Source organism: Dipodascopsis tothii (genome assembly GCF_038497935.1).
Source record: "Dipodascopsis tothii strain CBS 759.85 unplaced genomic scaffold V1510scaffold_6, whole genome shotgun sequence".
NCBI lineage: Eukaryota > Fungi > Ascomycota > Lipomycetes > Lipomycetales > Lipomycetaceae > Neoaidaea > Neoaidaea tothii.
In genome coordinates this window covers 366,546-390,853 of record NW_027117990.1, presented here as the reverse complement: position 1 = coordinate 390,853, position 24,308 = coordinate 366,546, and the positions used below count along the sequence as shown (strand labels likewise).

At 67.2% G+C, this 24,308-nt stretch overlaps 12 protein-coding genes across 12 annotated transcripts; 7 read left to right on the top strand and 5 right to left on the bottom strand.

The window, feature by feature from the left end:
- Window positions 1-457: 457 nt before the first annotated feature.
- Window positions 458-1,868, top strand: V1510DRAFT_412822 (mitochondrial carrier domain-containing protein). The gene is made up of 7 exons (XM_066933136.1): window positions 458-570; window positions 807-820; window positions 854-885; window positions 917-1,010; window positions 1,042-1,158; window positions 1,190-1,241; window positions 1,273-1,868. The coding sequence occupies exons 1-7, from the start codon at window positions 509-511 to the stop codon at window positions 1,793-1,795; spliced, it is 894 nt and encodes a 297-aa protein (XP_066790591.1). The 5' UTR covers window positions 458-508; the 3' UTR covers window positions 1,796-1,868.
- V1510DRAFT_412819 (DNA-directed RNA polymerase) lies at window positions 1,784-3,579 on the bottom strand. The gene is made up of 3 exons (XM_066933135.1): window positions 3,283-3,579; window positions 2,520-2,569; window positions 1,784-2,488 (listed from the first exon to the last, which is right to left on the bottom strand). Exons 1-3 carry the CDS (start codon window positions 3,378-3,380, stop codon window positions 1,812-1,814), a joined length of 825 nt encoding a protein of 274 aa, XP_066790590.1. The 5' UTR covers window positions 3,381-3,579; the 3' UTR covers window positions 1,784-1,811.
- Window positions 3,580-3,888: 309 nt separating this feature from the next.
- Window positions 3,889-5,182, top strand: V1510DRAFT_425250 (pseudouridine synthase; the record flags this gene model as incomplete). Its single annotated transcript, XM_066935127.1, has 2 exons — window positions 3,889-4,465; window positions 4,497-5,182. 2 exons carry the CDS (start codon window positions 3,889-3,891, stop codon window positions 5,180-5,182), a joined length of 1,263 nt encoding a protein of 420 aa, XP_066790589.1.
- Window positions 5,183-5,199: 17 nt separating this feature from the next.
- Window positions 5,200-7,430, bottom strand: V1510DRAFT_361859 (replication factor RFC1 C terminal domain-containing protein; the record flags this gene model as incomplete). Its single annotated transcript, XM_066931079.1, has 3 exons — window positions 5,200-6,190; window positions 6,222-6,493; window positions 6,525-7,430. Coding segments are annotated over 3 exons (2,169 nt in total), but the record flags the coding sequence as incomplete, so codon positions are not given.
- A 773-nt stretch (window positions 7,431-8,203) lies between these two features.
- Window positions 8,204-9,390, top strand: V1510DRAFT_412811 (uncharacterized protein). Its single transcript, XM_066933134.1, has one exon. It carries the CDS (start codon window positions 8,287-8,289, stop codon window positions 9,289-9,291), a length of 1,005 nt encoding a protein of 334 aa, XP_066790587.1. The 5' UTR covers window positions 8,204-8,286; the 3' UTR covers window positions 9,292-9,390.
- Window positions 9,391-11,827, top strand: V1510DRAFT_447490 (Rgp1-domain-containing protein). Its single transcript, XM_066935752.1, has 2 exons — window positions 9,391-9,537; window positions 9,569-11,827. Exon 2 carries the CDS (start codon window positions 9,569-9,571, stop codon window positions 11,702-11,704), a length of 2,136 nt encoding a protein of 711 aa, XP_066790586.1. The 5' UTR covers window positions 9,391-9,537; the 3' UTR covers window positions 11,705-11,827.
- A 418-nt stretch (window positions 11,828-12,245) lies between these two features.
- On the top strand, window positions 12,246-14,165 carry V1510DRAFT_412807 (NMD3 family-domain-containing protein). Its single transcript, XM_066933133.1, has one exon. The coding sequence runs from the start codon at window positions 12,375-12,377 to the stop codon at window positions 14,025-14,027; it is 1,653 nt and encodes a 550-aa protein (XP_066790585.1). The 5' UTR covers window positions 12,246-12,374; the 3' UTR covers window positions 14,028-14,165.
- Window positions 14,166-14,187: 22 nt separating this feature from the next.
- Window positions 14,188-15,189, bottom strand: V1510DRAFT_406293 (uncharacterized protein; the record flags this gene model as incomplete). Its single annotated transcript, XM_066932372.1, has 1 exon — window positions 14,188-15,189. The coding sequence occupies one exon, from the start codon at window positions 15,187-15,189 to the stop codon at window positions 14,188-14,190; it is 1,002 nt and encodes a 333-aa protein (XP_066790584.1).
- Window positions 15,190-15,396: 207 nt separating this feature from the next.
- On the top strand, window positions 15,397-17,076 carry V1510DRAFT_390954 (ribosome biogenesis protein Nop53/GLTSCR2). Its single transcript, XM_066931765.1, has 2 exons — window positions 15,397-15,677; window positions 15,739-17,076. The coding sequence occupies exons 1-2, from the start codon at window positions 15,538-15,540 to the stop codon at window positions 16,856-16,858; spliced, it is 1,260 nt and encodes a 419-aa protein (XP_066790583.1). The 5' UTR covers window positions 15,397-15,537; the 3' UTR covers window positions 16,859-17,076.
- Window positions 17,076-18,282, top strand: V1510DRAFT_390951 (Inositolphosphorylceramide synthase subunit Kei1-domain-containing protein). The gene is made up of 3 exons (XM_066931764.1): window positions 17,076-17,210; window positions 17,381-17,489; window positions 17,523-18,282. The coding sequence occupies exons 1-3, from the start codon at window positions 17,190-17,192 to the stop codon at window positions 18,038-18,040; spliced, it is 648 nt and encodes a 215-aa protein (XP_066790582.1). The 5' UTR covers window positions 17,076-17,189; the 3' UTR covers window positions 18,041-18,282.
- V1510DRAFT_412798 (uncharacterized protein) lies at window positions 18,183-22,978 on the bottom strand. Its single transcript, XM_066933132.1, has 2 exons — window positions 18,690-22,978; window positions 18,183-18,657 (listed from the first exon to the last, which is right to left on the bottom strand). The coding sequence occupies exons 1-2, from the start codon at window positions 22,797-22,799 to the stop codon at window positions 18,607-18,609; spliced, it is 4,161 nt and encodes a 1,386-aa protein (XP_066790581.1). The 5' UTR covers window positions 22,800-22,978; the 3' UTR covers window positions 18,183-18,606.
- On the bottom strand, window positions 22,954-24,286 carry V1510DRAFT_442031 (uncharacterized protein; the record flags this gene model as incomplete). The annotated part of the gene is made up of 1 exon (XM_066935644.1): window positions 22,954-24,286. A coding segment is annotated over one exon (1,179 nt), but the record flags the coding sequence as incomplete, so codon positions are not given.
- Between the last annotated feature and the right edge of the window lie 22 nt (window positions 24,287-24,308).

Genomic DNA, 24,308 nt, shown 5'->3' with positions numbered 1-24,308 from the left:
GGGTCCTCTGCAGGTCACTGCGCGTCCGCTGCACGAGCATGCGGGTCCGCTGCGTTATCCCGCGCTACTGCAAGCCACTGGCATCCCGTCGACCCAAAGCAGCCGCGATCCCACAGGACCGGGCCGGCCTGAGCCCGCGCCGTGGCCGCCCAGCGCACCGCCGGTACCGGTACGGCCGCGGATCTACTGCCTGATCGAGTGCGAGCGTCTGAGCGACCGGCCAGGCACCGTGGCCGCCGGCCGCCGGCCCTCCGCGCACAGCCTGCCGCGCCCCGGCCGCACCCCGGAATCTGCAGAGGCCGCACCGACTGGGCCGGCGGCGCCAGCCGCAGCGTAGCCGTGCCACACGGCGTTAAGCCGTGGCGGCACTGCCGACCAGACCCGTCTGGGCCTTCCTCGGCAGTTGGGACTCGAGCCCAAAAAAAAAAATTTAGTGGAGGCCGTTTCGACAGGCACACGATACACCAGTAGGAGCCTTCGGATTTCTAATTTCACGGCCGACGACACGATGGCGCAGCAGACGAGCGCCCAGGTCGGTGTACCGATTCCGAAGGTCGCCGTGAACCACCCGTAAGTGTTTTGGTGTGCGTGGCCGGCCGGGGCGACGTGGGGGATCGCAAAGTCGGTTCGGGATTATGCCGGCCGACGGCGATAGGACGCGAAAAAGTCGGCCACAGGGCCGTGCAATGGCTTGCCACGGGCGCCGCTGCCGCGGACGGTCCCACGCGACCGGCCGGCCGAGGGCGCGCGCGTGCGGACGCCAGACGCGCCCCGCGACGCGGTTTGTTGACGATGCTGACGCCCAGGTTCTGGTACGGAGGTTAGTACACCGCCCGGCAACGCTCACAGACAGGCGCGGCAAGCGTGGCAGCCGCGTGCGTGACGGTAGGTTGGTCCCTGAATGCGCTGACAGCAGCACCCGCTCGACCTGGCCAAGGTGCGGATGCAGACGGCCGAGGTCCGGGGCCGCACGATGATCCAGACATTTGCGCACATCATCCGCAACGAGGGTACGTCTTGCGCCGGCCCTACTGACCCCAGGCTTCTTTGCGATCTACAGTGGGCTGAGCGCGAGCATCCTGCGGCAGGTCACGTACTCCACGACGCGTTTTGGCGCGTACGAGAAGATGAAGGGCTGGGCCACCGGCGGCCATCCAGGTACGTACGCAGGCGGGCGCGCTGACCGCAGACGTCAAGCCGCCAGTCTATCTGCTGCTCCCAATGGCGATGATCTCGGGCTGGTGAGTACGCGACCGCGCGCGCTGACCGCAGGGCGGGCGGCATCGTCGGCAACCCGGCAGACATCATCAACGTGCGCATGCAGAACGACCGGTCGCTGCCGGCCGCGCAGCGCCGCAACTACAAGAACGCGCTCGACGGCCTGCGGCGGATGGTCGTCGAGGAGGGCCCGCGGTCGCTGTTCCGCGGCTGGGTGCCCAACACCACGCGCGGCGTGCTCATGACGGCGTCCCAGGTGGTCTCGTACGACGAGTTCAAGAAGATCCTGGTGTCGTCGATGCACATGGACGAGAAGAGCACGGCGACGCACTTCCTGGGCAGCATGCTGGCTGGCCTCGTGGCCACGACGGTCTGCTCCCCAGTCGACGTCGTCAAGACGCGGATCATGAACGCCAAGGACAAGCAGCACAGCGCACTCACGATCCTGCGCGACGCCGTCCGGTCCGAGGGCATCCTCTTTGCCTTCCGCGGCTGGCTGCCCGCGTTCGTCCGGCTCGGCCCGCACACGATCGTCACGTTCATCGTGCTCGAGCAGCTCAAGATCTACCGGCTGTAAGCATTTATTGTACAAGCTACATCATCATGGCCGTGCCCTCCTCCTCGTCCAGCGACTGCACGATCATGGCCAGCTTCTCCTGCAGCACGCGCACGCCCTGCAGGACGACGTCGTTCGGCGGCAGCGAGCCGATGGCTTCGACGTTCATGTAGAACCGCTCCGGCACCGCGTTGTAGTCAAACGGCTCGTTCTCCTTCGGCGGCTCCTCCCAGTCGGCGTTCTTGCTCTTGGGCCACTCCTGCTCGGCCGAGACCTCGAACCAGTAGTCTGTGTGGCGCAGCTTGTTCCACGGGTCGTACTCGAACGCGATCGCCGCGCACGGTCCCCACTTGGCGTGCTCTTTGCCGATGCCCTTCTTGGCGATGCACTTGAGCTTGAGCTCCTGGTGCTTGCGCAGCTTGCAGATGAGCACGCCCTTGCCGTCCGCGTCGTGCAGCAGCGGCACGCCGACCTGCGCGCCGTGCTGCACGATCAGGTCCCGTGTGTAGACGTCCATCGTCGCGTTGCTCGTGCACCGCGCCTCCAGCGTCAGCTCGACCGAGCACTTGTCGCAGTACTGGTCGCAGTCGCAGTCCCGCGTGTACATGAGATTGTCGACGTTGGTCGAGTCCAGGGGGATCAGTCCGAGACGGTGCGCGATGAACTCGTCTGCGAGCACGGACGTGTTGATTTCGATCTCGACAAGGTCGATGGCTGCGGTCAGCGGCGCAGGGCGGACACGTACCGATCGTTGGGATCTCCGAGATCATCACTCGTCGGAGCGAGTTCGCGAGCCTGCCGTTAGTGTGTGCCTGCGCGGCTGGCAGGGATGTGGCCGCCGGGCATATAGCCGCATAGCCGCATAGCCGCCGGGGGACGTGGTATAGCCGCCGGGGAACACGACGCGTGGCCGCTGGGGACATGGCAAGTAGCCGCCGGGGGTGGCATGTAGCCGCCGGGGGACACGGCATGTAGCCGCCGATGGCATATAGCGCATATAGCCGCATATAGCCGCATATAGCCGCACCAGCTTCCGCCGGCCGCTGCTTTGGCATAGGCCCTGCGGCCGTCTGCCGGAGGCACAGGCGCTGCCGCCGCAGAACGCGCTCTGGACAGAACCACCAGCGACCGCCATATAGCCGCATGTAGCCGCCCGACCTCCGGCCGTCGCTCTGTAGAGGCCACGCCCCGCCGACAGCCGTTCTGTGGACACAGATCGCTGCCGCCCGCAGGCCGCGCCCTCGACAGAGTCGCCGCCGATGCTCACCAGCATATAGCCGCATATAGCCGCCGCTGCCAATTCGCCCAGCTATGCGCCTGCGGCCCCGATGACTGCACGCTGTGGCCACGGGCGTCCTGCCAATTCCACACGCGGTGCGCGGCCGCAGCGTCCATCCGTCGCCGACCGCATCGCGGTCGCGCCGCGTCCCGAATCGTCCCCCCACCGGCCGCGTCTGCGCGCCCGTCCGCGGCCCATCCTGTCTGCCAGTCGTGCGCCCAGTACTCACGCAAGGTCCACATGCGCCAGGACGAAATCAACGCTGTCCCGCGATATCTTCCGGATCGTCACTTGCAGCCCCTCCTGCCGGCCCAAATCGCCGTTCATGGTGCCGTAGATTCCCCGGCGGACTGGCGACCGTCGACAGAGTGCGTACGAGCCGTGTGCTGGATGTGATGGACCGAAGTGGCCGTCGTGAGCAAACAAAAGCTGGCGGCGTGTGCGTCGACCTTAAACTCGGTGTTGGGCCAAAATTTTCACCGCATCGCCAACAGCCGAACACGACCGATCTCGGCCGCAAGACCTCAACAACGACCCAACCGTGGCTGGACTGGCCAGGATCCGGTTACGAGCGACGCGGGCGAGCTTCTCTAGAGGCTGCGGAGCGCACACCGCGCGAATTGCCGGCCCCAGACGGTGTTTTACGATGGCCGAGACGAACGCAGCGACGGCAACGCCGGCGGCAGACCGGCTAGAGGTCCCGGCCGCGGCCGCGGAGGCGCCGGCCGTGTCCCCTGAGAGCGTCCCCGGCGCGGCAGCGCCGGCCGCAGACAGCTCGCCCGACAACAAGCGCAAGGCGGCCGACAGCCACGACCCCGGCGTGCGGCTCAAGGACATGAAGGCGCCGTACTCGCCCTCGCGCCGGCAGTACGACGACGGCGGGTTCCGGCTGCGTCGGCAGATCCTGGAGTCGCGCGACTCGACGCCGCAGGAGGTGCTCTGCCAGGCCGAGCCGGCCGAGAACGAGGTCACGATCCACGACGAGATCGCGCAGGGCGCCAAGTACGTCAAGGAGCCGGCGACCGGGCTCCGCCGGGTCCCGCCGTACTACTTCACGTACCTGACGTTCTGCAAGGGCCGCTGGCGCGACCGCACGCTGATCGACATCTTCACGTCCGAGTTCCGCGACCGCGAGCGGTCGTACTACGAGTACGCGATCTCGTCCGGCCTGGTGACGGTCAACCGCAAGATCGCCGACATCTCGACGGTGATCCGCAACGGCGACTCGATCAGCCACCGGATCCACCGGCACGAGCCGCCGGTGTCGGTGAAGCCGATCGAGATCGTGCACGAGGACGAGGACATGATCGTGATCGACAAGCCGTCGGGGATCCCGGTGCATCCGACCGGCCGGTACCGGTTCAACACGATCACGGAGATCCTCAAACACGAGCACGGCCTCGTGGTGCACCGTAAGTGGCGCGCCGACGGCGCTGACGGCAGCCTGCCACCGCCTGGACCGGCTCACGTCCGGAATCATGTTCCTGGCCAAGCAGGCCAAGGCCGCGCAGGCCATGGCGGAGCGGCTGCGCGAGCGCACCGTGTTCAAGGACTACGTGGCGCGCGTGCTGGGCGAGTTCCCCGACGGCGAGGTGACGTGCGACCTGCCGATCCTGACCGTGGACCCCAAGATCGGGCTCAACCGGGTCAAACCCGAGGGCAAGCCGGCCACAACCGTCTTCAACCGGCTGTCGTTCGACGGCCGGTCGAGCGTGGTGCGGTGCCGGCCGCTCACGGGCCGCACGCACCAGATCCGCGTGCACCTGCAGCACCTCGGGCACCCGATCCTCAACGACCCGATCTACGCCAACCGCGGGGTGTTCGGCCCCGCGCTCGGCAAGGACGGCGCCGGCGACGACGAGAGCATCAAGGAGAAGCTCGCGCTGATGGGCAAGCACGAGCACGCGCGGTCGGTCGCGTTCGACGAGATCGTCAAGGACTACCAGCAGCGCAAGGGCGAGAAGCTGACGGGCGAGCGGTGCGCCGAGTGCGCCACCGAGCTGTACTCGGACCCGGCGCCCGCGGACCTCGAGCTGTGGCTGCACGCGCTGCGGTACGGGTCGCACGAGGGCCTGTTTGAGTACGAGACGCGGATGCCCGCGTGGGCGCAGCCGGACTTTGCATTGTAGTCGATTCGTGTATCCAATCACTTTTTCTTCTTCGGCGCGGCCTTGGCCTTGGGCTTGGCCGCCGCCTTGGCGCTCTTCTTGGCCTTGGGCTTGCCGGCCTTGATGTACTTGTCCTTGGCCATGTCGAGGTCGTCGTCGTCCTTGTCGTCCTTGTCGTCGGCGGGCGCGTCGTTGTCGTCGCCGATGACGTCGTCGAGGGCCTCCTCGAGGTCGGGCACCTCCCGGGCGATCTTCTTGGGCTCGGCGGCGCCGACCGACTTCATGTACGGCACCGGGTGCGCCATGGCGTTGTACTTGCGCGTGAACGCGGTCTTGGTCTGGGTCGGGATGCGTTTCCAGAGCTCCTCGCCGGACGCGGGCCCGACGCCGAGCTCGAGCATGGCGTCGAAGTCCTCCTTGGTGAGGTAGTACGAGTCCATGAGCTCGATGACGTCGTCGAGGCTGTCGACGCCGTGCCGCGCGATCGGCGTGTACAGCTTGTCGAACAGGGTCGAGAGGTAGCTCAGCCGGACCTCGTAGCGGTTGCCGGAGATGCGCAGCCGCGCGTGCGCCTGCAGCTCCTGCAGCAGCCGCATGAGCTTGCCCTGCTTCGAGTTCTGGCCGAGCCAGGTCGTGAACGAGTAGCGCTCGCGCCCGGCGCCCGAGACGAACGCGGCCGGGCGCACGGTCGACAGCACGCCGTGGAGCGGCATCAGGCTCCACTGCTGCTGCGAGCCGTGGATCATGCGGTCGACCAGGTCGCCGTCCGAGATCGACGACGCCGCGCGGTCGAGCAGCTCGAGGTGCTTCAGCGCCTGCTCGCGGCCGCTGTAGTTGCGCGCCAGCTGCGGGCCCGTCTTGGTGTAGTTCTCCTGGATCATGAGCGGCGAGAAGTCGTGGTCGTTGAAGTAGAGCTCGATCTTGTCGTTCATGGTCGCCCGGCTGTCGGGCGCGAACAGCGAGCCGCCCAGGAGCGTGCCAACGATGTCGAACGGCTTCATCACGACGTGCTTCTGCCACGCTTTGGAGCTGGCGTCAGCCGGGCCTGCGCCGCACTTACATGGCCTTGCCGTCCTCGAAGGTCATCTCCGTCGACGACAGCCGGTACGTCGACAGCAGGTTGATGATCTGCCGGATGTCCGAGTGCGCGCTCTGGACGAGCTGGTCAATGACCTGGGTCGGGATCTTGAGGCCCTCCTTGTACGCGATCGACAGGATCCGCGACCGGACCATCGACGCCTCCGGCCGGCGGAACGGCATGTGGAACGCGGCGCGGTCGAACGGCCGCATCTTGGGCAGGCTGTAGTCGTTGCAGATGAGCACGATCGGGATCTGGCGTCAGCGGCGCCGCGCGCACACCTACGTGGGTCGTCTTGCAGAGCGCCACCATCTGGCCGACGCCGCCGCGGTCGCCGGCGGACATGCCGTCGACCTCGTCCATGACGAGCACGATGTTCTTCTTGCTGGCGACGGCCGTCTTGTTGTCGGCGGCGAAGTAGCCGAGCAGCGACGTGTTGTCGAGCACGTCCGCGAACGTCTCGGCGATGATGTTCTTGCTGCGCGCGTCGGACGCGTTGGTCTCGATCACGTCGAAGCCGGCCAGCTTGGCCACGAGATGCGCCGACGTCGTCTTGCCGATGCCGGGCGGGCCCGTGATGATCACCGCGCGGAACACGCCCATGCCGTCGGGCCCCGTCCGCTTGAAGTCGCTCTTCAGGTTGTCGTTCCAGCCCTCGAGCCACGACTGCAGCTTGGCCACCTGGCCCTTGTTGCCGCAGATGTCCTTGAGCGTCTGCGGCGCGTACTTGGTCGTCCACAGCGTGCCCTCGGCGCTCGGCGCGGCCTCTTCGTTGGCCGCCATCGTCTTGGCTATCTCCTTGATCTTCTTCTCCTCGGCGGCCTGCTTGACCGCGTGCGCCTTGGCGGCCGCGCTGTCGCCGCCGTTGGCCGGCGTCTGCCGGATCAAGTCAAACAGCCCGTCCTCGTCGATGCACGGGATGTTGAGCTTCTTGATGACCTCGAGCTTCTTGGCGCCCGCGTCCTCGCCCAGGACGATGTACGACGTGTTGCGCGACGGCGCCGTGGTCACGCGGCCGCCGTGCTTCTTGACCAGCTCCTGGCCGTCCTCGCGGGCGAGCGTCTTCTGGATGCCCGTGAAGACAAACGTGAGCCCGGCCAGGCAGTTTTCGGCGCCGGACGGCAGCTCGATCTGCCCGCGGGCGGGGCCGGCGTCCTGCCGCGCCTTGTAGGCGTGGTAATTGAATCTACGTCAGCGCGTCCGCGTCTGGCGTACTTTTTCTTGTCCGGCTCTGTCTCCGCGTCGGGCTCGGCCTTGACCTCCGCGGCGGCGGCCTTGGCGGCCTTGGCCGTCTTCGCCGGCTTGGCCTCGGCCTCGTCGTCTTTCTTGCGGCCGCGCCGCGCCTTGCCGGCCGGCGACGCCGTCGCCGACCGCGACTCGGGCGCCACGTTTTCGGGCTTCTCGACCTTGATCTCGTCGCTCGCGCGCGCGCGCTTGCTCTTGCGCTCTGGCGTCTTGGCCTGCACGGGCTCGTCAACATCTGCTGGGGCCCGCCGCCGCTGGCTGGCCGTCCGCGGCTTTTTTACCTCTGCTGGCGCGGGCTTGTCGTCGTCGCTGTCCGAGTCTGGGTCAGCAGGGTCGCACAGCCACGTACCGATCACGATCCGCTTGCGCGAGCCCTTGCGCTTGCCGTCGGCGGCGGCCGGCTTGGCCGCTGCCGCGGGCGCAGCCTCTGCGGGCTCTGCGGGCTCCTTCTTGGCCTTCGTTCTGGGCTCCTTCGCCTTGGAATCCTTCGGCGCTTTCGCGGGCTCCGCGGCCTGCGTCAGAGCCGATCCATCCGCACGTACCGCCGCCTTCTGGGGCTTCGCCGCCGGCGGCGCGCCGTTGCCGAAGAAGTTTCTGATGTCCATTGCGGGCGTGTTGGGGGGGAGCGATGTTTGATAGACGCGCGCGGCGCGCGCCGCACGGGCCGGGTAACGGACCCAGATCAGCCGGTGCCTGATGGCCAAACGGTCTGACGCCCGCAGATGGCCACACGGGCCACACGAACGAGCGCACGTCCCGAGTAGCAGGCAGCACTCGCGGGCAGACAGACGGGCCCGGCACGATGGACCCGGGCCGACACGCGGAGACGAGCGGCGGCGACAGGAGCGCGGACGCCGAGGCCGCCGAGGCCATCGAGGCCGTTGACGTCGCCGGATCGCCGCCAGAGGCCGAGGCCGGCGTGCGGGCGGGCGCCGGGGCGCACGCCGGCGCGCCGCGGGTGCGGCGGCCGAGCAGCAGCCGCCGCAGCCGCCGCTACTCGAAGGACTGCGACTTTGTCCCGATATCGCTCCTGGGCCGGCAGGACACGGCGGCCGGGCAGCAGGAGCTGGCGGAGCGCGCCGCCAGCGGCGTGGCCAAGGTGGCCATTGTCCGAGGCGAGGCCGGGGACGCGGCGCGCACGCTGTGGCAGCTGCCGGGCGCGTTCATTGAGTTCTACGGGCATATCACGAGCCTGCGGGTGAGCTGCGGGCTGGAGCGGCTGCCGCCGCAGATCGCGCAGCTGGCCGCGCTCGAGCACCTGGACCTGCGCGGCAACCGGCTGCGGTCGCTGCCGGCGCAGGTGGCGGACCTGCGGCGGCTGGACACGCTGCTGGTGGACTACAACCTGAACCCCGAGTTCTGCGAGGTGCTGCTGACGGACTACGTCGGGCTGCCGGCAGCGGGCGGCGCGGCGCCGGCGCGGCACTTCCCGACGCTGCGCGAGCTGTCGCTGGCGCAGCTGCTGGCGGGCCTGACGCTGGCCGAGCTGGACGCCGACCCGGCGCCGTTCCGGTACCTGCCGGAGCACTACCGGCCGCGGCACACGCCGCTGGACGTGTGCTCGGGGTGCGCGCGGCCGATCCTGCCGGCGGCGGCGTCGGCGCGAGCGAGCAGCATCGTGCGGTACCGCAAGGCCGCCGTGGCGCACATGCCGGTCGTGCTGGAGCACTACTTCTGCAGCCGGGCGTGCCTGCGGGCGCGCGAGCCGCAGTGGCGCGCGGAGGACCTGGCCGGGGAGAGCGTGCCGGGGAGCCGGTCGCGGACGGCGAGCCCGCCGAACCCGACGCCGGCGGCGGACGGCGAGTGAGCGAGTAGCGCAGTAATGGACGCCTGCGGGCACGGCGCCGCACGGCGCGCGGCTGACTAGCCGGGTAACACTGCAGCGGGAGCGCCGGGTAACCAGCGCCGCGCCCCGTGCGGCGGCGCCGGGTAACGCGTCCCGCCAGTGACAGCAGCCCACCGCGCCACGGCACCATCCCCATCGACAGTCGCACCGGCTGCACCCCCCTATCGAGCCGGCCGGCACTGCATCTGCCGCAGCCGGCGTCACCAGGTAAGCCGCCGGCCTGCCCGCCTGACCGCAGATGGCGTCCGCCGCGCAATCGCACCTCCGCGTGGAGGTCGCGTTCTCCGATCCGGTCTACTTCGCGGGCGAGCAGCTGGAATGCACAATCACGTTCCGCAACACGGCCGCGCCGCCCGAACTCGCACGCAAGAGCACCGGGTCCGGGCGTGCGCGCAAGATCAGCCAGTTCGCGAGCGAGGCGCGGCCGCCGGTCGAGCAGAGCATGCGGATCGTATCGCAGAACGGCCACGCCGTCGCCAGCGACTCGCTCCTCAAGCCGTCGTACACGAACCACAGCGGCGACGGCCTGCCGTCCGCGCCAGGCTCCGGCGCGGCCACGCCGAGCCCGAGCATCAGCCCGATCTCGTCGACGCTGTCGCTGTCGGCGCTGGCCAACAAGGCGCGGCGCGTGTCGGCCGACCTGGCGTCGGGCGGCGCCGACATGCAGGCGCAGCGGTCGAGCGTGTCAATGCACTCGGCGTTCTCGGACAAGTCTGGCGGCAGCGTGGCGTCGCCGGCGGCCCCGTCGCTCGCGCGGCGCGCGTCGTACAAGGTGCCCAAGACGTGGCAGGGCGAGACCATCATCATGGGCTACGCGCAGATCACGGGCACGTTCGCGCTCGATGAGACGCTCGTCAAGAGCGCGGCGTTCAACGAGGCGCGCACGCGCAGCATCATGGGCGGCAACATGGGCGGCGGCGTCGTCGGCCTCGGTGCCGGCAAGATCGAGTCTGAGTCGCTGTGGGGCATGTCGCTGTCGGGCCTCAGCAGCTTCCTCGGCGGCTCCGAGACGTCGTCGATCGCCGAGATGAAGTCGCACGTCAGCGCGGATGGCATCGCCATCCTGTCGACGCCGCAGTCGCTCATGTTTGTCAACCTGCTGCTCAACCCCGGCGAGGCCAAGTCGTTTCTGTACAAGTTCCCGCTGCCCAAGACGCTGCCGCCGTCGTACCGCGGCAAGGCGCTCAAGATCAACTACGACCTGGTGATCGGCACACAGCGCGACGGCAAGGTCGTGCAGCCGCTCAAGGTCACCAAGGCGCCGTTCCGGGTGTTCCAGAACATCGACGAGGGCGGCAACCAGGCCATCCACTCGCTGACGTCGCCGATCGTCTTCCTCAAGGACAAGGCCATCATCACGCCGCTCGACGACGCGCCGCTCGACGTCAGCAGCCGCAAGAACAGCTCGGCCTCGCTCAACGTGCTCAAGTCGACAAACACCCAGACCGACAAAGAGCGCGAGGAGTCGCTGCGCGACTTCATGGCCTACACCCAGACGCTGCTCGAGTTCAAGCCGAGCGCCACACACGAGGACATGCGGCCGCCGTCGCCGATCCCGTCGCCGGGGTTCCAGTCCGTGCCGAGCCACCAGATCCGCAAGTACTCGTTCCGGCAGTCGGTCGATCTGGCCGTGCAGCGCAACAGCCTGTCGGCGTACGGCAACACACTCAACAGCGTGTTTGAGATCGCGCGCAACAGCCGCAAGATTGCGTCGCTGGTGCTCTCGCGCCCGGCCTACAAGCTCGGCGACGCCGTCGTCTTCATCCTCGACTTTGACGCGTCCGTCCTGCCGTGCTACCACGTCACGGCCAGCCTCGAGACGACCGAGGTCATCGACGCGCACGTGGCCCTCCGGCCAGCCTCGTTCAACGAGCGCGCCACCCGCAAGATCTACAGCCAGTCGTCGTTCACGGCGCTGGTCGGCCGCCGGGCCTCGTTCTCGTTCTGCATCCCGACGACGGCGACGCCGCAGTTCAGCACGTCGTACATCTCGTCCAGCTGGTCCCTGCGGCTCGAGTTCGTCACGACCCCGGCCGAGCACGCGCCCAAGCGCGAGTCCATGGCGCTGGACACGCGCGCCGACGACTCGCCGCCGAATACGCCGACCGCGCAGTCGCTAGACTTTGACCGCCGCCACTCGCGCGCGCTCTCGCGGCTGTCGCTCTCGTCGACCGCCTCCCAGCTGTCGGCGCCGCCGAAGCCGGACCTGCTCGACTGCGTCCACCGGGACGACCGCACGCGGCTCTTTGCAGCCACCGAGGTGCTCTCGTCCGAGAAGTTCGAGTGCCGCATCCCGCTCAAGGTCTTTCCGGCGAGCCAAGACCTGGCGGCCATGTCGTTCCAGATGCAGCCGTACGGCGGCTACGTCATCTGACTTTTGGATACGACCGATTTTGGAGCATGTACATAGCGGGCGCGGCGGCCGCGCGGCCGTGCGGCTATATGGCCTGCGCCGGCGTGCTGGAGGCGTCTTGCGGGCGGCTGGCCCGGCGGGCATAGAGCGCTGCTGCGGGCAGACGCGCCGCACGGAGCGGCCACCGGAGGGCGTCTTCTGCGGCTACATGCGGCTACATGCGGCTATATGACGGGCCTGCGGCGACCTTCTCGCGCGCGGCGCCGCACTCTGTGCGGCTCACGCCGCACAGCCCGCGGCTCGGGGTTGCCCGGCCATCCCGCCCATTGTATACTTTACAAATACACCACATCCGCTGCTCGCGGCTACACGACGTGGCGACACTGCCCTGCTCCGCGCCGCACGCTGTGCGGCTCTAGCGCGCCGCACGGTCCGCGGCTCAGGGGTTGCCCGGCCGTTCCCGGCACTGAACACCTTACACATACACCACATCCGCCACTTCGCGCGGCACAAAAGTCCCAACGCCTTAGTAAGAGAAAAAATTTGTAAAAAAAACCCACGACCGATCGGATCTGCCCTCAGCCAGGTCCACACTCGCAGCAAGATCTGCCCGGTCTCTACAGCGGCAAAGCACGGCTCGAGTAGCACACACCTCTCGCCTTCAGCGCTGAACTTCCACCCGTCCTTCTCGATGGCCTACAAATCCGCCTTCGGCGTCAGCGACGCCCAGGCCAATGCCGCGCACCTGATGGAGGGCAGCGTGGCGCTGGCGCCCGCACCGCAGCAGAACCTGGCCACAGTCCTGTGCTGCAACTGCGGCGTGCCCATCGACGGCACGACCGGCCTGTCCATGTGCATGGACTGCATCCGGCTCTCGGTCGACATCACCGAGGGCATTCCCCGCGAGAGCTCGCTCAACTTCTGCCGCAACTGCGAGCGGTTCCTGCGGCCGCCGAACCAGTGGGTGACGGCGGCGCTCGAGAGCCGCGAGCTGCTGGCGCTGTGCCTGAAGCGGCTCAAGGGCCTGAACAAGGTCCGGCTGGTGGACGCGCACTTCATCTGGACGGAGCCGCACTCCCGGCGGATCAAGGTCAAGCTCACGGTCCAGGGCGAGGCGTTCAACAACACGATCATCCAGCAGTCGTTCGAGGTCGAGTACGTGGTCGTGGCCACGCAGTGCCCCGACTGCGCCAAGTCGTTCACGGCGAATACGTGGCGGGCGACGGTGCAGATCCGCCAGAAGGTCCCCCACAAGCGCACGTTCTTCTACCTCGAGCAGCTGATCCTGAAGCACAACGCCCACCGCGAGACGATCTCGATCCAGGAGAGCAAGGACGGGCTCGACTTCTTCTACTCGCAGCGCAGCCACGCCATGAAGATGATCGACTTCCTGTCGGCGGTGGTGCCGGTGAAGACCAAGGACTCGAAGGAGCTGATCTCGATGGACACGCACACGAGTCTGCGGAGCTACAAGTTCACGTTCTCGGTCGAGATCATCCCGATCTGCAAGGACGACCTGATCGTGCTGCCGCTCAAGGTCGCGCGGTCGCTCGGCAACATCTCGCAGCTGACGCTGTGCACGCGCGTGGGCAACACGCTGCACATGCTCGACCCGCAGACGCTCGAGAGCGCCGACCTGCAGCCGCCGGTGTACTGGCGGTCGCCGTTCCCGGTGCTGTCGACGGCGACGGCGCTGACCGAGTTCATGGTGCTCGACGTCGACCTCGTCGGCGTCGAGAAGGGCAAGCACCTGCTGGCCGACGTCACGGTCGCGCGCACGGCCGACATGGGCCGCAACGACACCGAGTACTACGTGCGCTCGCACCTCGGCGCCATCCTCCACCCCGGCGACACCGTCCTCGGCTACTTCCTCGCCAACTCGAACTTCAACCACGACCTCTGGGACACGCTCGACCAGGGGAACATCCCCGAGGTCTACCTCGTCAAGAAGTCGTACCCGCGCAAGAAGAAGAACAAGAACCGCAACTGGCGCCTCAAGCGCATGGCCAAGGAGTACAACGACATGGACGACTCGGGCAACTCGCTCTCCAAGCAGCGCCAGCTCGAGAACGAGCGCGTCGAGCGCGACTACGAGCTCTTCCTGCAGGAGCTCGAGGAGGACCCCGAGCTGCGCAGCAACATCAACCTCTACAAGCAGGCCAACTCGCAGGCCCGCGCGCCGCGGCCCGACGACATGGACGGCGACGCCGGCATGGACGTCGACGACCACGTGGCCGAGGCCTCGGACGCCGAGTCCGACGACGACGCCGGCTCGCTGCCCGAGATCGGCATCGACGAGCTCCTCGACGAGATCGACGAGCTCACGCTCGAGGACCACGAGTAATGTACATACGATGGTTTTGGTTGTTGGCATCTGCACTCGCGTGCGACTAAAAGTTCTCCTGGGGTTTTGTACAAGTATCCGTGGATATAATCTATTCTAGCACTAAGAAATGGCAACTTTTGATCGTAAAGCAAGAACTCCGGTAGATTACAATGCTGGCTCAGCCAAACAGCTTGCCCAGCACGCGCTGGACCTTGGCGTCGCTGCTGATCCTGGCGTGCGCCTTCTCGGCGCCCTCGACCGTGCGCTGGCGGAACGTGCGGCGGATGTCGGGCGCGGCGGCCGCGGGCGCGTCGCCGGCGGCCTCGGCCTTCTGGCTGCGCTTCTTCTGCATGCTCTCGATCATCTTGGCGCGCTCGACGTTGCGGATGAAGTTCTTGTTCTCGCGCGTGGCCTGGGCGACCTCCGCCCGCAGCTTGGCCTGCCGCGACTGGTTCTCGTACGCGATCTGCTCCGTCAGGTGGTGCCACTTGAACTTGGACAGGTACTTGACGTTGAGGATGTCGTCGTAGTAGTACGAGCCCTTGCGGCCGCCGATGATGTTGCCGTTGAGCGTCGACGCCGCCAGCTTGGCCTGCCGCTTGTTGCTGAACTCCACCCAGCCCTCGGTGAAGGACTTCTTCTTGTTGCCGCCGGAGCGCACGCGCCGCGCGTACACCTTGGGGTCCTCGGGCGAGAGAAAGACGCGGCCGAGCTCGCCGAATCGCGACAGGATCTGCCGGACCTTGGCCGGCTTCATGAACGGCGGGATCCGCGAGAGATACACGACCCCGGACCGCTCGATCTTGGCGCGGTTGGCCTCGAGGTCCTCGACCTTGAGCGTCTTGATGACCGAGTTGCCGGCGGCGTCGACGTCGTCGCCGGTGGCGGCTGCGGCCTCGTCGTCCTCGTCGTCTTCGTCGTCCTCGTCGTCCTCGGCCTTGCTCGTGAACTGCTCGAGCACGCCCTTGCGGCTGGCGGCGGCGCTCTTGCCCTTGGCCAGCTGGTCGAACGGCTCATCGTCGTCGTCGTCGTCGTTGTCGGACGAATCGTCCTTCCGCGCGCGCTTCGAGATCGGCTCGGCCTTGGCCGCCACCTCGTCGTCCGACCGCACCGACTCGTCGTCCGACTCATTATCGTCTACCGAGAACCAGTCTCGCTTTTTCGCAACCTTCGGGGCCATGGCTGACGCTGATCGGGCTCTGGCGGGGGTTCTGTGGTCTGCTGGAGCGGGCTTCGGACGCAAAAAATTAGCACAGGCTACCCGGACGGCCCGAGCCGCACGGACGCGAGGCCTGCGGCGCAACCGTCGCACCGCGCCGCACCTGCAACCGAGACGCTGAAAAAAAATTTGCAAAGTCCCAACGAAATTTTCTCCCAAAACCGCATACAAAAAACCGCGAGAAATCGAAAAGTTTTCACGAGCGTTCGCACAGAAATCGCCGACGTTTACGACCACGCGCACACGCAACTACAGGCCGTCGCTGGTCAGAGGGCAGCGGAGACTACAGAAGTAGCCACAGATCAGGTCATGGCATCAGTGAGCACGGGCGCGCCCCGGCAGGCGAGTCAGTCGTCGAGAAAGGGCAAGCGAGCGTGGAGAAAGAATGTGGACATCTCGGACATCCAGCAGGGCTTGGAGGCGGTCGAGGAGGAGAAGCGGGTGCTCGGGTAAGTGGTGACGGCGGCGGAGCCGCGGGCGCGGTGCCCAGGGCCAGATCTGACGAGACAGCGCGCCCATCAGCGAGATCGAGTCGGACTCGCTCTTTGCGGTCGACACGACGGCGTCGGTGACGGCGCTCAAGAAGGCCGAGAAGCGGCCGCTGAAGGTGGACGAGATCCTGTCGGCGAACCGGTCCAGCATTCCGGCGCTGGCGTCGCGCAAGCGGTCGGCGACGGTGGTGTCGAGCGACAGCAAGAAGGCCAAGATCCAGGGCGTGTCGGTGCAGGAGCTCGGCCGGCTGCTGAAGCAGGTCGGCCGGCACCGCGCGCACACGGGGGTGCCGCAGCTCGAGACGGACTCGCGGCTGATGCCGGACACGTACGACGTGTGGGACACGGCGGAGAGCACGATCGCGGAGAAGTCGGTGCTCAAGGACGACACGCGCCGCGACAAGAAGCTGTACAGCAACGCGGCCGGCGTGGACCTGCCGAAGACGCTGGCGCACGTGCACCCGGTCAAGCCGCCGACGACGCTCAAGCAGCGGCCGGAGAAGTTCAAGAAGACGGCGGTGGCGGTGGACATCCCGAACGAGGGCACGTCGTACAACCCCTCGGTGAGCTCGTGGCAGAGCCTGCTTGCGGCCGAGCACGAGACGCTCCAGAAGGAGGAGGAGGAGCGGATCGCCGCCGAGCAGCACAAGCAGAAGCTGGCCGCGCTGGCCGAGTACTTCGAGGCCCGCGAGCAGGCTGGCGAGGACATCGAGAGCGACAGCGAGGACGAGGTCAAGGCCGAGGACGCCGAGCCCAAGATCGAGGACGCCAAGGCGGCCGAGAAGAAGAAGAAGAAGAAGAAGAAAGCCAAGAAGCAGCCGAAGGAGAACACCAACACGGCCGACAAGGTCTACACGGCCAAGGTCGCCGAGACCGCGGTCGCGGCCGTCGCCGACGCCGACAAGATCCGCAAGCACAAGCTGGGCAAGTACGCGACCATGAAGACGCCGCTGGCCGTCAAGCTGTCGGACGAGCTGTCGGACAGTCTACGGACGCTCAAGCCGGAGGGCAACCTGGCGCGCGACCGCTTCATCAGCATGCAGGAGCGCGGCATCCTCGAGGCGCGCAAGCAGGTCATGCCGGGCCGCAAGTACAAGCGGGTGGTGACCGAGAAGTGGAAGTACAAGGACATCAAATAGTCTGCATATCATGTACCATAGCAATGCACTGCGCCAGAGCGCGAGCCACGAGCCGCACGCCGCGCGCGCCGCACGCCCTGCGGCTCTACAATCACGTGACGGTCTCGCCGGGCTATCGCCACTGGCAGGCACCGTTACCCGGGCCGGCGGAAATCCACTCACAAACAAGCCGGCTGCTAACTCTAAATGGAAAACTCACCCACCTTCGAATCTCCGTACTTTGTCCAATTTTCACCGACTACTCTGCCACCGCCGACCTTTCCCGCGCTCCCGACTTGGTCTTGTATGCGCCGCGCACCCTGCGATCTCTTCCGTCAAGCACAGTGACAAAATGCAGTCGCTGGTTCCCAAGGTAAGTGCGTTGCGTGGACCGGGCGCCGCGGCCGCCGTTGCCGGCCGGCCGGCTCGGCTGGTCGTCTGCCGGCGGCCCGGCACCGCTCGGGCGGCCGTCTGCGCGGCAGCCGGTGGATCGGCCGCAATGCGCTGCGTGCCTGCTGTGTCCAGACTGCTGACCGGCTCTAGCAACACTTTCTCGGCTTCCTGCCGTTGTCCGTCGGTGCCGAGCTTATCACGATTTTCGGCATCGTCAACAATGCCAGCGGCATCTACGGCCTGCTCTCGATCTTCACCGGTAAGTCTGGCGACCGAGACAAGCTGACCGCAGGCCACCCGATCACGGCGCCGCAGCTGACGCTCAACATCATCTCGCTGATCCTGCTGCCGTTCCTGCTGTACTCGCTGCGCAACGTGCGCAACCAGAACGCTCTGCCGGTCGTAGCGTACGCGTACGTGTACTTCCTGGACATGCTGGCGAACCTGGCGTTCACCATCTACTTCAGCGTGACGTGGTTCCGCGTGTTCGACCAGACCGCGGCTGAGGCGGCCGCCAAGGCCAAGGACACGTCGGCGGCTATCGACACGGCGGCCGAGCGCGGGCTGGCGATCGCCATCATCGTCTTTGTGCTGCTGCTCAAGATCTACTTCTCGTTTGTGCTCTTTGGCTACGCCCGGCTGCTCGTCCGCAAGGAGGGCCTCCGCCGCGACAACGGCGAGGGCAAGTACGGTGGCCGTCTGCAGTTTGTCCTGCTCTCGATCGCGTGGTCGTTCTGGCGCCGCGGCGGCAGCCGTGCCGGCAAGGGCCGCATGGCCGACGCCATCGACCAGAGCGTCGACCTCTACTAGATACGCATCTCTGCCAGGTGCCCCGGCGCCTGGCTCCTGTCTTTTGGGCCTGCATCCGCACGCATCATCTATGAACTATGAGTGACTGTCTGTTTATATCTTGGTTTTGTAGTATTTCTCTGGTGACGTTTATGAGTTTAGTGGGACGGTTAATATAATATGAATTTAATACACTGTACTTGGACACTACGACTGAAGCGACTGGATATCGAATCCGTGTATATGCTATAGTACAAATCGACTTTTGTAAATGACTGTGAGTAGTGCTGGTCTATGCGTCCGCATGCATCCCGACCTGTATCCTCCAAAACTGAATCTAATCGTGAACCTGCGTATGTACAATGCCGGTGGCCGGGCCGGAGACTGGGGTGTGTTGAGTGCCGGGAGGGGGCGGCTGTGGCTCAGCACATGCAGAAGCCGCCGGGCATATAGCCGCCGGGCATATAGCCGCACGGCGCTCAGCCGCACACCGTATAGCCGCCGGGCATATAGCCGCACGTCATATAGCCGCATGTAGCCGCATGTAACCGCCCGTCCCGCGCCTCCAGCTCCGTCCGCTGTGATATTTACGAGAAAAAGTACTTGCTGTCCTTCAGCAGCTTCACGTCGAACTCGCCCTGCGGTCAGCGCTGCCACCCCAAAAACTCACCTTCTTGGGAACGTCCGGGAACTTGAGCGGCACGAACGCCAGCACGCCCGCCGAGCTCTTGGTCTCCTTCTCGATCTCGACGGCTTCCGCCTCCAGGTCCACGTCCATCTCGTCGTCCATCTCGGTCTCGTCGTACGACTGCTTCAGGTCGCGCTCCGCCGACGACTGCGAGTTCTCGGACGAGCGAAGGCCCACCGCGCCCGCCCGGCTCGCGTGCTTGAACAGCAGCGGCTCCAGGTTCTTGCCCTCGAGCACGCTGACCGACGTCACGATCTTCTTGGCCTTCTGCACGTCGGCCGGGTCGGCCGACGCCAGCAGCTCCTGGCGCTCGCGCTCCAGGTCGATCTCATCCTGCACGGTCACGTCGCGCTTGAGCTTGGCCTTGAGCGCCTTGCGCATGGCCGAGATCTTGACGGCCTCGGGGCTGTTGCGCTTGATGAGAATCGCGTGCATGTGCCCGCGGTACCGTTCCTCGAACTCCTCCTTGAGCTTGGCGATCAGGTCCACCTCGTGCAGCTTGATGAAGGCGTCGCGCAGAATCGCCGACATGGTGTCGACGTCGGCCGCGTGCGTCCAGTACGAGTCGTGCACGGCCGCGAACGTCAGGTTCTGCTCGCCGCACGCGATCGCCGAGAGCAGCATGTGCGTCGCGTCGAGCGAGTGCACGTAGTTGGGCGGGAACGCGGCCATCTGCTTGCGGCCGTTGACGGGGTGGATGTTGTACGGGTCCGAGATGTAGACCGTCTGGAGCATGGTCGCGACCTGCTTGCGCACGCTGGCCCGGTAGGGCTGCACGACCGGCAGGCCGAGCGGCGTGGTCCAGATCACGGACGTCATGTGCTTGTTGGTCTTGCCCTTGCCCGGGCTGCCCGCGTAGACCGACTTGGAGATGCGCCGGGCGCACTCGCCGAGCCAGTCCTGGATCTCGTGCGCGCCCGAGAAGAGGCCGCGGATGACGTCGAACACGTAGCGCGTCAGGTACGAGCCCGCCTGCCAGACCATGTCGGCCGGCACGTCGCCGCGGTCCTTCAGCTGGCCCATGATCTGCAGGCGCGCGCCGATGAACGTCACGCCGTAGACGTTGGTCATCACGGTCTGCTTGACGACCTTCCGGCTGATCTTGCCGTCGAGGACCTTGGCGATCTCGTGGCCGGCGGCCGCGTCCCTGGCCACCTTCTGCTGCACGAGCCCGGCCACGTGCGTGTACACGTCCTGGGGCCGGTCGCTGGGCACGAGGTTGACCTGGGTCGCGCCCTCGATGTCGCCGCCGAGCGCCGCGTAGTGCTGCAGACCGTTGCACGTGCCGTCCTGGTGCACCGGCAGCCGCGACCGGAACTTGAGCGGGTCCGGCGACCGCAGCGCGTCCGCCAGCTCAAAGCACACGGCCAGGCACTGCCACGGGTCGTCGGCCTTCTGCCACCAGCGGCTGCCGTCGAGCGGCCGGTCGGCCGAGTCGAAGATGTTGGCGACGTTGTCGTCCGCGAACTGCTCGCGCTCGTCGAAGCTGGCCTTGTCGTAGCCGTAGACGTTGGCCAGGTGGATCTTCAGCCAGCGGAAGCCGACCGAGCCCAGCTCGCGCTTCTCCCAGAACGTGAGCAGGCCGCGGCACATGTCGTTGCCGAGGTGGTTCAGGTGCGGCGGGATGGCGTAGGCGCGGCCGCGGAAGTCGATGTTGTGCGGGAAGTAGATGCGCTCGCCCAGGAACGACCGCGCGACCTCGAGCTTGTAGTTGGTGTCGCAGCGCTGCGAGTGCGTGACCTGGCGCTCGCGCAGGATGCGCTTGCACTGGCGGACCCAGTCGCGGCGGACGGACGGGTCGGCCGACTTGTCGGGCTCGGCCGGGAACTCGAGGCTGTCGGCCAGCTTCTTCGGGATGTCGAGCATGGCCTCGCCCGAGTTCCAGACCTGGGACAGCACCCGGAAGACCTTCTCGTTGATGGCCCACGCGGACTTGCCGAGCACGTCCAGGCCCTTGTAGACGTTCTTCATGTTGTCGCGCATGGACGCCTCCTTGAGGTACGCCATCTGCTCGACCGAGTCCTTGGTGCGCATGATCGGCACCTTGCTGTAGTAGTACCCGCCGGACGTCCACGACGTCCACGGCTTGGGCTCGACCAGCATCGGCAGCTGCTGCGGGTGGATCGTGCCGCTGGCGGGGTCGGACGAGACCATGCGCGCGAGGTCCTTGTGGAACTTGATCACGCCCAGCCGGTTGCCGGCCGTGTACTGGTACGTGTGGTAGAGCGCGGGCGCGGTGCTGTAGACGCGCTCGCCCGAGACGGGGTCGACGGCCGAGACCGAGATCTTGGCGACGTGCATGAACATGGAGATCAGGACCGAGCCGATCTTGGCCTTGACGTCGGCCGGCCACTCGATGCGCCAGTCGGGCTCGAGCACGGTGTCCGCGGTCTGCTGGCGGCGCTTGGCCGCGGCCACGGTTTTGCGCATCTCGGTGCGCGACTGCTTCTTGGGCGCGAAGCGGGCCACGCGGCCGACGGCCTCGCTGTTGAGCAGCCGGTCGGCGTTGTACTCCATCTCGACGGCGCGGCCGACGGCGAGCACGGCGCGCGCGGTGCGCATGCCCTCAACGACGCCGCCGGTCGAGTGCAGCTTGATGATCTCGAGCATGGTGATCACCGACAGCTTGGACGACTCGACCAGGCGCAGGTACGGGCCGTAGTTGAAGCGCTCCTTGACGTTGGCCACGTCGTCGGTGATGCCGAGCTTCTTGATCACGGCGTTGGCCCGCGGCGTGTCGTTGATGTCGGTCGTGCCGAGCCGGTCGAAGAGGTCCTTGACCTTGACGAGCTCCTCGTCGATCAGCGCCTTGAGCCCGTTGTGCCACTCCCACAGCAGCGGGTTGATCTTCTTGATGTTGATGTCGCCGCGGGCGTGCATCTCGTCGTAGTCGTGCTGCCAGCGGCGTTTGGCGCTGTGCAGCGCGAGCCGCTCGAGCGCGCGCTGGCGCTCGGTGTTGTAGCTCTCGAACGCCTCGGTGTACCGGGCGCGGTCCTCGGGTGCGAGCGTGGCCAGCTGCTCGTCCATCTCGGTGAACATGGCCCATTCGGGCCGCGAGCGGTCGCCGTCGGCGCCGTACACCGGCAGCGGCGGCCGCTCGCCGGACGCGACGCCCTGCAGCGCCGCTCGCAGGTTCTTGAGGCCGTACGACTGCACCGGGTCCAGCGACTGCACGCCGTCCTTGTCGACGTCCGGCGGCAGGTCCTCGATCGCGTCCGCCGCGTTGCGCCGGCTCATGAGCAGCAGCTTGTCGTTGAGACTGAGGTGCTTGGCCGCCGCGGTCTCCTGCTCGTGGGCCTCCTCCGCGGCGCGCTCAGGGCCCGACAGCGCCTCGAACAGGTAGCGGAAGTCGGCCGCGACGTCGCGCTCGGTGAGCCCGGCGTCGCCGATCACGCGGCCGAGCCGCAGCAGCGGAAAGAGGTCCTCGTGCCGCAGCACTTCGCCGATGTCGCGGCCGCGCTTGACCCGCCAGTCCGCCACCAGGCTCTTCACGAGCGATTGCCGCTGCGCCGCGTCCGCCAGCCGCGCCGCGCCCGAGATGACGATCGCAAACGACCGGTCGTCCGGCTCGACGTGGTCCGCGTCCGCCGACAGCGAGTCGAACAGCGCCAGCGGCTTCGAGAAGCTGCTCTCTGTCGCCAGCACGTTCTCCGTCACCGCCAGCAGGAACGCGTTGTATCCCGCCAGGTACTCCTCCGGCGACAGGATGTTGTGCGCGCGCTTGATGATCAGCTCGGCGCGCTGCAGCTCGTTCGATGAGATGCAGGCGTCCAGCAGCGAAACCACGTGTCCCCGGTTCTTGACCGCGTACGCCGCGTCATGCGCGTCGCCCGCCAGCGCCTCTGCCTGCCCGGCCTCCGCCGGCGGCTGCAGGATGACCAGCCGGCCAGTGTTGGTGGCCACATCGACCTTCTTCGGGTACAGCGATCTCCGCGGCGGCATGAACGTCACGTCGTCCGTCTTGAGCTGCGCCTCCAGCGAGTGCACGCTGCGTGCCGGCCGCGCCGGCCGCACCGGCCGCGCCGCTCGCTGGCCCGTCTGCAGCGCTCGCGCCCTGGCCAGCGCCGCCGACCGTCGCGCCACTGAAAACATTTTCAGCCCTTGTTGTCTTGCGCTCGTGTGCTGCCGTGCGCTCCTCTGCCCTGGCAGCAATAATCCAGAGGATTGCGGCCTTGTGAGACAAGTGCTGGATCTATGCGAGCACGTCGGCAACCCTGCGTGCGATTCTGGCTGGATTGATCTTCTGGCGTCTGCTTTTTCAAAAATTTTTCCTAGAGCGAAGAGTGCTCACACGATGCGCAGCTGCTGCGACGGCTACGGCTGCAAGTGTCACGAGTTGCGCGCATGTGCACACAATTGGGAGAAATGCCAGACCGATCGGTCCCGAAACCTTATTTTATTTACAGACATGGCACACGAGTCAGCGGACGCGCCGGCGCGTCCAAGCGAGCGCGCCTACTGCATCGCGCGGCGCCGCTCGGCGGCGAGGAACTGCGAGAGCAGGTCCGGCGACTCGGGCGCCGATAGATGGGCGCGGATGCGTCGGCGCTTGGGCGTAGATGGCGCCGCGCCGGCCGCACGGTCTGGACTGGCTGCGGCCGGACTGGAGGCGGCCGGACGGGCTTCGTAACGGTACTGAGGGGACCGGAGGCCTGCTGTGGACGGTGCCGACGGGCCGGTGGCCGGGGGGAGTGTGTGGGCCGACGGCGAGGTCGCGATTGGCGACAAGAGGGCTTGTGGCGGCGGCGGCGGCGATGGCCGGGCCGGCTGCCGGGCCGGCGGCGGCGACGCGGACGCCGGCGGCGACGCGGACAGGGTCGGCGCGACGCCGGGCGGCGGTGGATCCAGCAGGCTGTCCAGGACGGACGTCTCGGCCGGAGCAGGGGCCGAGACAGCAGCCGGGACTGGGTCCAGCCCATGGTCCTCGGCCGCGCTTTTTCCGGTCTGGCCGGCGGCCGCCTTGCGCGAGCGCACCGTGCTCTTGACACGGCCACGGCTGGGCGCTGCTGTGACGCCTGGGGCCGTCTGCGCGGCCAGCTCGTGCTCGTGGCGGCCGAGAGTGTACTCTTTGGCGGTCTCGAGCAGCTCGTCCTCGACCATGCGGTAGTTCTGATCGCCGGGACGCATGGGTTCCGCCGGAGGAGCGCCTGCGGACGAGCGCGCGGAGACCGGAACCGGCGGGCTGGACGCCAGGCCGGACGCCGGGCCATCGCTGGCGTCTGAGGCCGTTCCGGGCGCAGCCTCGGCGGCCTCGGCGACGCTTTCGTCGGCTGATCCGCTGTCTGAGCGCGCGCGCGGAGCCGCCGAGCCCCTGGTCCGCGCGGCCGCGTCCGGCGGGCCGCCGTCGACCGCCTCGTCGTCTTGGACGTCGGACGCAGCCGCGTCCGAGTGCGTCTCGTCTGCGTCGGCTGCGCTTGAGCTGCGGGTCCGGCTCTTTGTCGCCCGTTTCGCCGGCAGCGCCCGCGCCGCCCGCGCCCGCGCCGGCGACGCCTCACCCAGCGTCGTCTGCCGGCCCCGGCGGCCCGGCTTGGCCTCCGGCTGGTCCCATGGCAGCTTGCGGCGCTTGGTCGGGGGGGCCATGGTTACAAGGAGCAGCATGGG